Source organism: Mus caroli, unplaced genomic scaffold (genome assembly GCF_978045245.1).
Source record: "Mus caroli unplaced genomic scaffold, Mus_caroli_1 scaffold_9, whole genome shotgun sequence".
Taxonomy (NCBI): domain Eukaryota; kingdom Metazoa; phylum Chordata; class Mammalia; order Rodentia; family Muridae; genus Mus; species Mus caroli.
The window spans coordinates 83,806,885-83,820,099 of record NW_028227264.1 but is presented as its reverse complement, the minus strand read 5'-3'; the positions used below and the strand labels follow the sequence as shown (position 1 = coordinate 83,820,099).

The following is a 13,215-nucleotide window of genomic DNA, read 5'->3' as shown; positions in this document are numbered from 1 at the left end:
CCCCAGGCCCCAGTTCAATCTCCAACACAGCAAAAAGGAAAAAAATGTTAGCTATTTATTATGAATGTTACTGTGTTAGGACCACAGACAAGCAGTCAGAGCAGGCTCCCAAAACCCATGGTCCCTTGGGTAGCATCACTGCGTGGCTGAGAAGCTCACTACTAATATAGAATCCCAGGTCTACCCCATACTTCTAGATCCAGAGATTATGTTTTAATGAGATGCCCAAGCGTGCCATATTTAAGAGGTCCTGCTTTAGAATATTATCTGCAGGCCAATATAGGGCAGTACATGACTCATTCCCCTCATTCCTGTGAGGGGACTGGGAAACCGGAGGACCATCACTACCTTAGTTAGAGTAGAGTCTCCTCCATGAGCTAGAGCAGGGCCTACTGTACACTGGCATTCTTTCCATGGTCTCTCTGGAAATGTATTACGTTTCCCACCAGTGTTTGCTGTTGTATAAGGATGGAGGAGGGTGGGGGAGGTGATGAGGGGGAACAGCCCATGCTATGACTTGCTGTGCTAATGACTCCTTGACCATGGGACAGAACCTGCATCACTGTATCCTTCAACCAGGCCTGCTTTGTAAACAATACCATTCAGTGAACAGATGTCCAGGCTCTTCAACCCCATTTACAGGTGAGGAAAGAGAGAGCTGTGGGGTCTGGGATTGCTCAAAGCTACATCCCTCCAGGAACAAGCCTGAGCAGACGGCCTCTGTCTTTCTTTTTCCTGCCCTTGCCCCACTTATCACCAGGATTTCAGCATCCACTGAACAGGATCTTGGAAAAGGATGCCCGCAGGCTGCAGAGCAGGTGGCATGGAGGGGGGGGGGTTAGTCAATGAAAGAAAGCCTGCCAACCTCATAGAGGAGACTGAGTCTGTTATGTTTAACAAGAGATGGGAATTGGCTGGGCCGAGTGTGCCTTTGACAGCAGTCAGCACAGGGCAGAATTCACAACTCCCTGGCCAAGCCTGCTGCTACTGCATAAGGTTTCTACATTAAACTATAGGGTGACCTTATTTAAAAGCAGACTGTTTTACACATCGCATAGTGCTGTCTAGACTCGGCAACCTTTATGAACGTGGCTGCAGTGTGACACACACACACACACACACACACACACACACACACACCTGAGCCTCTTGCCCCAAGCTCACCCTCAGCCTTGTGCTAGAAAGAAGTGGATCTGGGGTAGGGGAAGATGTATAATTTAAGATATGTGATCTTTCCATTCATTCTCTCCTTCTCTCTGTGAGTTCTGAGAGATGTGAAAGGTAAAAAACTGGAGAGAGGGGCTTTCCTCTGTCGTGCCACACGAGGTTGCATAAGTTCTTAGATGGCTTCGACACAGGAGGAGTGACATCATTTCTTGTTGTAATTGTTGCTCTTCACCTGTGTTTCCCTACCACCTCTTGCCTTGAGGGCATGGTGACTGTGTCCTCCTGCATGTGTGGCCTAGTCAGGGACAGGTGTTCAAAAAGAAAAAAAAAAAAAAAAGAAAGAATGAACAGTCGCAGTCATGAAGGCTGAGGTCACGGCCGGCGCATTGCATTTCTTTGTGTAGCTGATGGGGATTTGGAGGAAGAAAGTTGGGGTGGTCCTGGGGTTGCTTTTGGGGTTCAGGTTGTTTACCTTCCTGCCCTGTCTGACTCGAAGGACGCAGGGACCAACTATACTAGCAACAATGGCTTCGGCTATTTTGAGCTTACCAGGAGTTTTAGGTGACTACATTACAAAACCAGTCTCTCTCTAGTCCTGCCTGTACTTTGGGGCAAGCAAATGTGATCTCCATGTGTAAGCACATCTCTTGCTGTGTCTTGAGGAACCAGCAGGAATTTCAAGTTTGCTTTAAGGAAGAGAGGAAGGTTCTACTTACGGGATGCTAACTCTGAGTAAAAGCGGCTAATGTTTACCGAGCAGTTACCTGGCCCAAGCATGGTCTTAAGCATCTGCCATGCATTTGTTTGTGGGGCCCTCGAAGCAGATTCTGTTAGTTCCTTACTAATGGATGAAGAAACTGGGGCATGGAGAGGTTATGCAACCGGCCCAAGGCCACACAGCTAGAGGATGGTTTTAGCCAGGGCACCGAGCCATGTTTCTATCCTTTACCTCGTAGCATCTGTGCACTGGCCCAGCTTATCCTTCAGCTTCTAGAGGCAGATACCCACTTATGGATTGTGGTTATGGGTCTCTGTTCTTAACAACCTTTTAAAAATGTCCCTTTTGGTTGTCTGGGTCCTATATAAATAGTCCTGGTGTGCAGCAAACAAGAGAAGAAGAAAGAGGACTTTGGTTGTCATCTAATGTCCTGAAGTGAGTGGAGGGTCTAGAAGGAGTGAAGTGGCAGTGCCAGTCAGAGGGAAGGCACAGAGCAGAGGCTGGCACGAGCTGGATGCCGTATCACAGCACACAGAGCGCCTCCCAGTATCTGGCTTGCGAGTTAGACGGTTAATGAGTGCTGACTCTCAGGATTCTTGTGATTGTTTCTTGGTTTGCCACTAGTTGGCTGGCTGACCTTGGAAGGGTCATCTCCACAGTGGAGGCCAGCCTCTGCTTTGGCAGTTACAGTCCGTTTGTTCCGTGGTTCCTGGCTTTCGTTTCTCCTGTATTCCCACCCGGCCCATTTGCAATGGGAACAACATTTTCAATGGAAGACGCAGTGCATTCCCAGAGAGGCTTCGGTTAGAAGGACAGTCACCCTGGTTTTTAACGATTGTGGTGCCCTTTGAGTTTCTGCAGTGCTGAGAGGAGCTTGATGAGAATGCGAGCACTTCCCTCTCATGCCCGGCTAGAAGCATTGCCTTGCCAGGGGCACCACAAGGCTCTTGGCCTGCCGCTGGACTCTTGCAGGGCCTGGACAGTGGGCTCATTTTCTCATGTGTTAGAATGTCCTTACATCTCTGACCCTGGATGATGAAGGAATGTGTTACTATCGTGATTTGACAGTTGGGCTTCCTTGAGGTCAAGCTCAGCGTGCTGCGTACTCAGAGGAGGGTGGTGGTTTCTGACCTTGGCCCATCTTTAGTTTTTGAAGGCATGTGGAAGTTGGCCCAGCAGCCACCCACATCCTCCAGGGCCTATGTGTGTTCAGTGTTTGCTTCATCCAGGAATCAGCTCCCAGGATACAGGTCTCACTCAGCCAAGAGAAAGCTTCTTAGTGCTGCTTTTCCATCTGATGTAGCAGTGGAGGATCTTCTGGCTGCATACTGAATGGGGCTGTCACGAGGGCCTGGGTAGCTCTGAGCCTGGCACTGCCGTTACAAGGGGCCCCGGAGCCGTAAGGCTCCTTCTTCTCTGTGCAGTTTCCTTTAACCAGTCCCAGGGTCCACCCAGGAGCTAAAGAGGGGGGTGCCTCCATTGGGTTTCCAGTTGTGCTTGTCTGAGCCACTTTTGATCAGCAAATGGGAACAGGAAGCGAGAGGGATCAGAGATCATGGTCATGTGGTTTTTGGGCAGCATCATTTAGCTTCTGCTCCCCCATTTTAAAATACTTTTATTTATTCATTTATTTGTGTGTGTGTGTATGTGCATGTGTGGTATATGTGTGCATGAATATGTGGATGTGTGCATGGTGTGATGTGTGCATGTATGTGTGTGCATTTGTGTGTGTGTGTGTGTATGTGTGAGCATGTGTGTGTGAGATCTCAGGTAGACATACTTTCCTGAAGATGTGTTTCTATTTATAGTTGACGGGAGCTGGGCAGGGCAGGAGTTGAAGATGCTCAGGGATGTGGGTCCATTCCTGCTGTGGTGGGCTGGGAGCCACCTTGTGATATCACCTGTCAGGATGTAGTCGGTTGTAAACTGCTTCTCGCGTGGCCTTGTTCTTTTGCAGATAACACCGTGCATTGTTACCTAGAGGGATGGGCTAGCTGCCTCTCTCTCACCTAGGATAGGATGCACATGTGAGAGACATAGGCCAGGGGAGGGCACATTGAAGGAACTAAGCAGACTTACAGTGTGGCAGCCGATGGTTGGTAGGCTCCCTGCTTTTTGTCCCTTGCCACATTGTTTGCGAACAGAGAGAGATCCATTCCTCATTAGGCTCCTGTTGCAGGCTGATGTTTCTTTTCACATCTGAGGAGTCCGTGGACTGGCCCTGGTGTTCACAACTTGGGATTCATGGGCACTTGGAGCTTTTGGAATTGATGGGCTGGTCCCAGAGTGAGGCTGTCCCACTGTTTGCTTGGTCCTGGTTTGTCTCTGGAGGATTGTCTGTTACATGCTTTGTAATGGGATGTTCCTGTAATGGGACGTCTGGAGGAGGATGGAGGAAGGATTTACACAGTTTAAGCAAATGTGTAAGCAGAGCTGAGATTGGGTCTTCAGAATGAGGCTCTGAAGGCTGAACTGGCTCTGGGATTGGCCACACAGTGATTTTTTTCCTTCTCTTTAAGTCATTGTCTCAGCCTCACAAGGAACTAAATGCTTCCAATTTCACCTCCCACAGTCACAATCACCCTGCGAAGCCACCTCAACTTTGCCCCCTCTTTCCCTCTAAAGGATGGATCGGATTCCTAGACTAAATGAACTGCTGCCACTGCTTAATGAGGAAGAAGATGAAGACCCAAGCCCTGGGCTGTTTATAAATGGAACACATTGCAGGGGTTGTTCTGGAGCAGTTGTGGTGGTTGTCAGTTTGGCCAACAAGCAACATCTGCACGTATTTTCCACCCCCAGCAACAATGGCTGATTTGCTTCTGTTTAGTCCTCTGAGTAACGTTTCATTTCCTGACTTTATAGGTTGCTATAAAATCCATCCGTAAGGACAAAATTAAGGACGAGCTAGACATGGTTCACATCAGACGAGAGATTGAGATCATGTCATCCCTCAACCATCCTCATATCATCAGTATTTATGAAGGTCAGTGACTCTCTTTCTCCTACTTCTGTATTAGTTACCGCTTCACATACCGCAGGGGCCTTGCCAAGACTTTGAGGTAATTGTCCTTCTGGGCAGGAGCCAAATATTTTGCTTCATGATATAAAAATAGCCAAGTGTTATCTCCTATCTGGTTACGTTGAATGCAGCCAGATACACATAGGGCAGCTCATCTGAGTCATAAAACATCTCTGGCCACCACCATCTTCCCTCTTGGCTTTGGCTGTTGCTAAGTAACCTGTCTTACTGAAAGCCAGTCGTCGAGAAAGACAGGTTTCTTATATAAAAAACAAGGCTGCTTGCTGGGTGGCCAGTAACTGTGGACACATTGCCAGCCTCAGCTCTCAAACCTGACAGCCACGCAGGGGTCAACAGGTCCCCCAGGTGACTCTCTTTGAATTGGAAGTAAACACAGACGAGTGGAGAAGGAGCTGAGAACGAAGGCTACTGAGCCTTCCCAATTGGAGTCCAACTTGAAGCTGATGTGTATAAAGCACGGGGCAGGGCAAGGCTTGTAAAAGTGCTGACATTTCATTTTAGCTTTGGACCTTTACAGGAAGTAGTAGAATGTCTGAGCCTCCCACAGCAGTAATTCTTCATATTCTGTAAAGACATTACATAAGCTGTGACTGTCTATTATGGCAGAGATTGAAATCCAGAAATCGCTCACAGTTTGACAAGTAATTCTTAACATTTTCTTTTTTTTCCTTTCAAACTAATGTCTCTCTCTGTATATGTGGTTTTTATTCAGGGTTAAATTATACTGCTCAGGCTTTTGCTAGCTTTTCTCATTTTATACCATGTATGTCTGTGTCAATAAAGACTTCCTATAAAGACATTTTACAAGGCTTTATAATATTTCATTTACTGGGGCATACCATAATTTATGAAGTCTAACTTTCTTTAAAAAGATTTATTTACTTATTTTATGTATATGAGTACGCTGTAGCTGTTTTCAGACACATCAGAAGAGGGCATCAGATCCCATTACAGATGGTTGTGAGCCACCATGTGGTTGCTGGGAATTGAACTCAGGACCTCCAGAAGAGTAGCCAGTGTTCTTAACCACTCAGCCATCTCTCCAGCACTAAGAGTCTAAGTTTTTTATTTTTTTGCCAAACATTACTGTTACTCCAGATTTCTGATTGTTATAAATAAGACTTTATTGACCTCCACTTATATATCCATTTCTGATTATTTTCTTATGAAAAAGTATTACTTTTAAACTTATTATGTCCAAATATTTCCCTAATATATAAATATATGTGAATAAAGTTATATACATTCAAAAATATGTTGATATATTCATGTAAATATGTTATTATTAGTTTATTGGGGGATTAAGAAAGGGTCTTACTTGTCTGAAACTCACAGACATCCTACTGTCTCTGCCTCCTGAGGGCTGGGATTAAAGGTGTGTGTCATCACCCTGACCTCCCCAGAATATTTTTAAATATATGGCTAAGTCAGGAAAACGAACTTCTTTTAAAAATGAACTTTCTTTTCATTTCCAATCCATAAAAATGTATCAGGTAAAGGAAATAAAATGGTGGCCCTAGATTTTTTTTAGTTTATCTTTATTATTATTATTATTATTTTAAAGCTATTGCATTATTCTTTTCTCTTTGCTACTTTTCATCTGAAAGTCAACATTGTCAATACCTTTTCTGCCTTCTCAATCTTTTTCTTTTTTTGATATCCTTTGAGATGGGGTTTAAAATTTTTTTATCTTAATTACGTGACTCTTATTTGTGTGGTGTACGCCTAGGAATTCAGTGCCCATAGAGGCCACATGAGGGTGTCAGATCCCTTGGGGCTGGAGTTACAGGTGACTGTGAGCCACTGACGTGGGTGCTCGGGGTCAGACTTGGGTCCTCTGCAGGAACAGTATGTCTAACCACTGAGCCATCTCTACTGCCTGAGGATGGACTTTTGTTGTTGTTGTTGTTTTTGTTTTTTGTTTTTCGAGACGGGGTTTCTCTGTACAGCCCTGGCTGTCCTGGAACTCACTTTGTAGACCAGGCTAGCCTTGAACTCAGAAATCCGCCTGCCTCTGCCTCTGCATCTGAGTGCTGGGATTAAAGGCATGCGCCACCACACCCAGCTGGACTTTTTTTAAATGGAAATTTTCACTCCTCCTGCAGTGGCCTTTGAAGCGCTGTGACTGGGTCAGCAACCTCAGCATCACTTAGAGATGAGTAGAGATGAGTGTCAGGTCCTCATCTGGGACCACAGAATAGAATACACTAGAGGTAGGGCCTGGCAGTCTGCAGGCTCAGCAAGCTTGGGGACCATCGACTTCTGCTTGGACCTCCACTGCAAATCTGTGAACTGGGTAAGCCAGGCGTTCCCATTGTGTAGATGTGGACACTGAGACCCTGGAAGGGTAATAACAACTTGCTGGGTGCACTAGTCTGCTGTCATAATGTAACCCCTCAGGCTTGCGGCTTCGAAAAGGAAAAGCCCTGTTTCCTTTAGTTCTCAAGACTGGGAGTTGAAGCTCGAGCTGATGGCAGTGAGGTTCCTTCAGAGGGTTGTCTCAAGCATCTCCCTTGGGCATGTAGAAGGCCATCTTCTCACCTCGTCTTCAAAGAGTCTTCCCTGTATCCTGTGCAAGTGCCAACTTCCTGGCCGAGCTGGATTAGGGTCTATGCTAACGGCCTCTTTGAAACTTACTTATCTCTGGGAGGACATTTAGATGGAACCGTGTCTTGATGTACAGAGCACCTTAGGACTTCAACCTGAGTTTTGAGCAGGGGACACAATCTAGCCATTACGCAGCTGATTGGTGGTCCCAACACTGGCCCCCCGACTGTATTTTTTTTCTTTTGGCATTGTCTCTTTCTGCCCTCGTGCTTTGCCCTGCTGTCTCTGTGGCCACTTCAACTGGCCTTTTCTTTCTTGACCTTGCTACCCCTTCAGGCCTGAAGTTGGGCAGAGGAGAGTGGTGGCAGCTGGGGACAGAGGTGAGGGATTGCACATCTGGGAGATTGTGTGCCAGTCTTCTACCATGCCCAGACAGAGAGGTATCTTCTCTGGAAACTGAAAGATGACAGGCCAACCAGGAGCCTGTGCTGTGTGTGGATGTGTGTTCATTTGCTTAGTGGATCACCTAAGTGGTCATTTGGGCACTAGCCAAGCCAATTGGCACTAGGAAGACACTATTTACAGTTTCTTCTTCAATAAGGACCTTTAGAATTATCCTAAGCACACATTTGCATGTGCCTGTGTCTGTGTGTGTGTATCTATGTCAAGGTGTACATGCACACAGACAAACACACATAGAGACCCACCAATGCCACTGGCTTCAGCATGATAAAACAATATGGTGCCTAGCCCTGTTTAGTGAACTTTGGGTTCTCCTGAGGGAAGGAATATCTTGTTTGGCACTAATGGTTATATTAGAGTGGTATAGTCCCAGAGGAAAATGGCGTGCTAAAATACCCACTGTGCCTCAGGCCTCATCACCCTTAAAATACAAGAGCAAAGGATGCCAGCTCCACTCTTTCTAAGAGGTGGCATGCAAGAAGGGGAGATGGGAAATATGCAAGGTGAATGAGTGAATTTTGACCACCGATTTTTGAGATGAGTCCTGCATGGAGCAGGGTCTAAGCCCTTGGGACAGCTGGGCTTTGCAGGAGAAGGGAACGCAGGTGGGTATGTTCGACATTTCTGCCCATAACCTTGAGAAGAAGCTTGTGGGCCATCCCTGTGGGCTCACTGGCCAAGTGGTTTCTAAGCTGTTTACACGCAGGTCCATGAAAGGCTAACTTCAGTAAATGGTATCTTCAGTGAACCAGCTCGGCTACTAGCCAGATCTTAAACTTAATTCCTTTTAAGCATGTCTTTCTGGAGGCAGCCTCTGGGGTGAACTGTCCTGTTGGTCCTCTGGTGAGGGTGATTTACCCTCAAATTTGTCAACTGCGTGTGGATACAAACCGTCACCGGCTTCTATTGCTAAGTCAATAAGGGAAGAGGTGTGTGTTTTCTAGTGTGTGATGCTGGGGTAACCTAATCTCAGAGAAATCTCAGGCACTATCTCAGGGTGGACCCCTGGTTCCCACTCAGAGGAATTCCATCCCCTCAGCAGGGAGGCAATTGACAATGTGGAAAAACAGCAGAAAAGGGAAGTGCAGGAATTTTCAGCTTGGTCGCCCAGAATGGAAGAGATAAAAACGGATTTTGTCTGCGGTTCTGATTTCAGGGCTGAGTTCAGACATCAAAGGCGGCTTGTCTCACCCCCATTTCCCCTTTGAAAGCCTAGGAAACCCTGTCCGCAAACCCTCTGGAGACTAATATCTTTCCTGCACAGCACAAGGCTTGGGAATCCAGCCTCCCATCTGGTAGTAGTACCACATTTGAAAGCAAAAAGGTGGGGCGTGGGGGCCGTGCAGCTTGGGTCTACATGTTTGTGCCCTTGGCTTGGGGTTCTGTAAATCTCTTCCTGGCCTTGTCTGATGGCATCACTTTACTGACTCTTTGTATGTCAATGTGCTGGAGAGGATGGCCTTCATCCCTTTAATCTTAGGTAAGGGGAATCCTGGCTTCCTGCAACACACAGAGAGACTTATTTTTGTATCCATTACCTACCATAGATCTATCTATCTATCTATCTATCTATCTATCTATCTATCTATCTATCTATCTATCTATCTATTTTTGGTTTTATAAAAGAGGGTCTCTCTGTGTAGCCCTGGCTGTCTTAGATCTCTTTGTAGACCAGGCTGGCCTCGAACTCATAGAGATCTACCTGCCTCTGCCTCCCTAATGCTGGGATTAATGGCGTGTGCCACCACTGCCCACCTGATCATTCTCTTAATTAAGAGTGTTTAAAAATTGATCATTAAACTTAAAAAAAAGAAGGAACGAAGTAGTTACACTTCCCTTTTGATAAACATGCCAATCTTCTGCCTTGCCTGTGAGCCCTGCGCCTGCTGTTCTGGAGAAGACGTAGGAGCCTCCGTTCTCAAATAGTCTCTGTGTTCCTACTGTCAGGCACTTTGGATGAAGTTACTGTCAACGTAGGATTACATGTGCAAATGAACAGAACTGCTAGGCATGTGTTGGTGGGGGGTCTGCTTAGTAAATGTTAGAGAATTGCTTTTTGGTTTATTGTACATGTAGCATGTGTGTGTGTGTGTGTGTGTATGTTTGCATTTGTGTAGGAGTATGTGTGTGTGTGTGTTCACATGTGTGAGCATGTGTGTATATGTGTGTGTCCTAGGTTGATGTTGCCCTTGATTGCTTTCCACCTTATATATTGAAGTGGGGGGCGGTCTGTCATTCGAACTCAGAACCCCCTGATTTGAGCCTATTTCTATCTTTTGTATGCTGGGATTATAGGCAGGACCCATGTTCTTGGCTTTCATATGGGTTTTGGGGATTCAGATTTCAATCTTCATGCTTACATGGCTAGTAGTTTACCCATTGAGCTGTCTTTTCGTCTGGTTATTACGGTTATGCTATCTAGGGAAGGTTGGGTAGAAACTTACTGGGGTAGGCGGCGGGCTGAGGCCGTACTACCCAGGTTCATGATTCTTCATGTTAGGTGCACATGGATATTCCCGTGGCAATCTGTGACTCGAATATCTTCACCTCAACCCCAAGGCTTCTGATTGGTCAGGCTGAGAAACGTGGAGTGACCCCTGAAACCAAGAGGATGATAAGTGTTGCTCTTGAAACCAGTCTTGGTATGATCATCTGTCATCAAAGAGTCAGAGACCATAGTCTGGCCACAGTCACCAAAGAGCAATGAGTGACACCTTCAGTCTTGGGTTGACTTTGTAAGCCACGTGGGTGCCACCCTCCTCAGGGACCTCTGAGCACCATGAAACCGTTTGCTGCGCTTGGCAAAGCAGTGTGTTGTGCTTCTGTTTATTCTTTGGAACCTATGGCGAATTGCAGGGTATTGATTTATTGTGTTCCTCTGTTGCCAGCCCCACAAGTTCCAAGTGAAGTCCTTGCAGGCTGGGCCCAACTGCCAGGCCCATCTCTGTTCACAAACCCCTGGGGTTTGCTCGCCTCATTTTAACTGTAGGAGTGAATGAGCCTCTCAGTAGTATGTCAGTGCAACCACATTTTAAATGTTTCCTGTGAAATTAGCTCCTTGACCTTCAAGTGTATTATTTTCATTTGATTACATCCAAGTGACTTTCTTTCTAGAGGCCGGAGATTAGAAATAAAACAAACAAAAAACAAATGTTTCTCCCTGATTGTCTTGCCTCGCCCTCCTGAATTTCCTGCAATTCAGTATTTCCTAGTGCTTTAAATAATGCCACTTACACTTGAAGACGAGGTTTTTTCTTTTTTTAAAGAATAAATGAAACTATATTGTGTTTAATACAAAGCCTTTTGAGATGGACTGGGGTCATTTAATTGCTTGCTTATGCCATCAAGAACATGCATTTAGGAAGGAAGGCTCATGAACCCCCAAGAGTGGCCTTATATGTGACTGCCCAAAGGGAGATTGGGGACCTATAACTTTTACCGTTCAGAAGCCTGGGCATTTTTGATTAGAGGATTTATGCTTCTCTTCAGTACCTCCATGAATTCTGACAGAGAGCTCATGCTGTCACTGGTGTGTGTGTGTGTGTGTTTTGTGGTATCAATCTCACTGTACTCTAACACTGATGGCCAACCGTCAACCAGGGACTGAAACAGGGTCCCTGGTTAAGAGAGCTGGGCTTAGGGATGGAGAGAAGGCTCAGTGGTTAAGAACATTTCCTGCTCTTGCCAAGGACCTCAGTTTGGTTCCCAGCGTCTCCACCGAGTAGCTCATAACCTTCTATTACTCCAACTCCAGGGGCTCCAACATCCTCCTCTCATTAAGTCCCACACTCACGAGCTCATAGCCACACAGAGACACACGCATACATGTATCCTATGATAAAATCTGAAATAAGAGAGCTGGAGGGAGAGAACTGCACGTAACTTTGCAGGGGCCCCCAGAAGTCTGATGTCTGTACAAGTGAACTCACTCCCTGCGTCACTGCCCTCTTACCTCCTGTCTCTGTATGTCCATCTGTCTGTCTGTCTGTCTGTCTGTCTGTCTGTATCAGTCTGTCTGTGCCTGTCTCTGTATGTATCTGTCTCTGTCTCTCTGCTATCTCTGTCTCTCTCTGTCTGTCTCTGTCTCTCTCTCATATACACACACCCCACATTTGTGGGCAGGTTCTGACTATGCAGACTTGTTAACTCTGGCTCTCACCCACGTTCCTCCTTCTTCTTACACCATGAGGCTTGCTGCCCGTGATGGCAGCTGTGTGCTATCACAGTCAATCAATGAGGCTGCAACTGAGAGTGGCAAGCTCTGTAGAAAGGCTCAGCCCTGCACAGGGGGCCAGTTATTAGCTCTGCCGGAGGGAGGGAGGGAGGGAGAGAGGGAGAGAGGGAGGGAGGAAGGGAGGGAGGGAGAGAGGGAGGGAGGGAGAGAGGGAAGGAGGGAGGGTGGGTAGGTGGGTGGTAGGTAGGTACTGACTTAGCTTCTCTTCCTTGGCCAGGCGGTTGGGGTGAGCCAAGCCCCCCAGCCAAGCCTGCTGCTGAGCATTGTGGAAGAGGAACCAAGGCTGTCTGTGTATCCCTGTCACTGCTGGGTCAGCGTGCTTGTTTAAGGAAACAGATGTAGTCTGGGGCTTTTCCTTCTACTTGGGGTGGTGAACATTCTGATCAGTTAGCAGGGATAATGACTGACTAAAACTCATAGTCTCATAGTGACTGGTATGCACTCTCCACCCCAGCCTAGCCCACCCCACCTTACCCCTCTCTTTCTTTGGGGTGTGTGCGTGGAGTTTGTGGTGGTATCTATGGAGCCCATTTCACCTTAGAGCCCCTCTAAGTTGCTATGGAGATGCTCCCCCCTCCCTAGGTGCCATTTAGGGAGCTGAAGTCCAGTGACTAGTCCAGGCTGGTGCCCTTGAGTCCTCTCTTTTCTCTATCTTAGCCTTCTCATCTGCCCCCTAGAGTTTTGAATGGTCTCTATTCTCAGTTTTTATAACTCTGACATAAGGGAAAAATTTTTTAGTGAGCCTGCTGATCTCCTCAGAGCCCATACCTTGTTTTATTTCCTAGTTGTTTGATTTTTTTTCTGCCTAGGTCTCTGTAACCTCAGTCTCCTGAGGTCAGGATTACAGGCATACACCACGTGACGTCTACCTCTGGACTGGGTGGGTGGCCAGGCTGGGTAGGGTCCTTCTTAAGCATTCCAGCCAGCATCCCTCATGTTGGTGTATTGTAAGACATGTGTGAGCCAAAAAGACTTCCATTGTCCAAACTGGGAAGTGCCTACTCGTGATTCAGCTCTGACCACCCCACTGACAATGGGAACTAT

The 13,215-nt window shown here is 46.7% G+C and overlaps 1 protein-coding gene across 1 annotated transcript in view; it reads left to right on the top strand.

The window, feature by feature from the left end:
* The window catches only part of Nuak1 (NUAK family kinase 1), a 67,328-nt gene that overhangs the window by 25,769 nt on the left and 28,344 nt on the right, over nt 1-13,215 (top strand). The window contains exon 2 of the mRNA XM_021174448.3: nt 4,751-4,871. Coding sequence (XP_021030107.1) covers nt 4,751-4,871 — 121 coding nt within the window. The remainder of the gene's footprint in view (nt 1-4,750; nt 4,872-13,215) is intronic.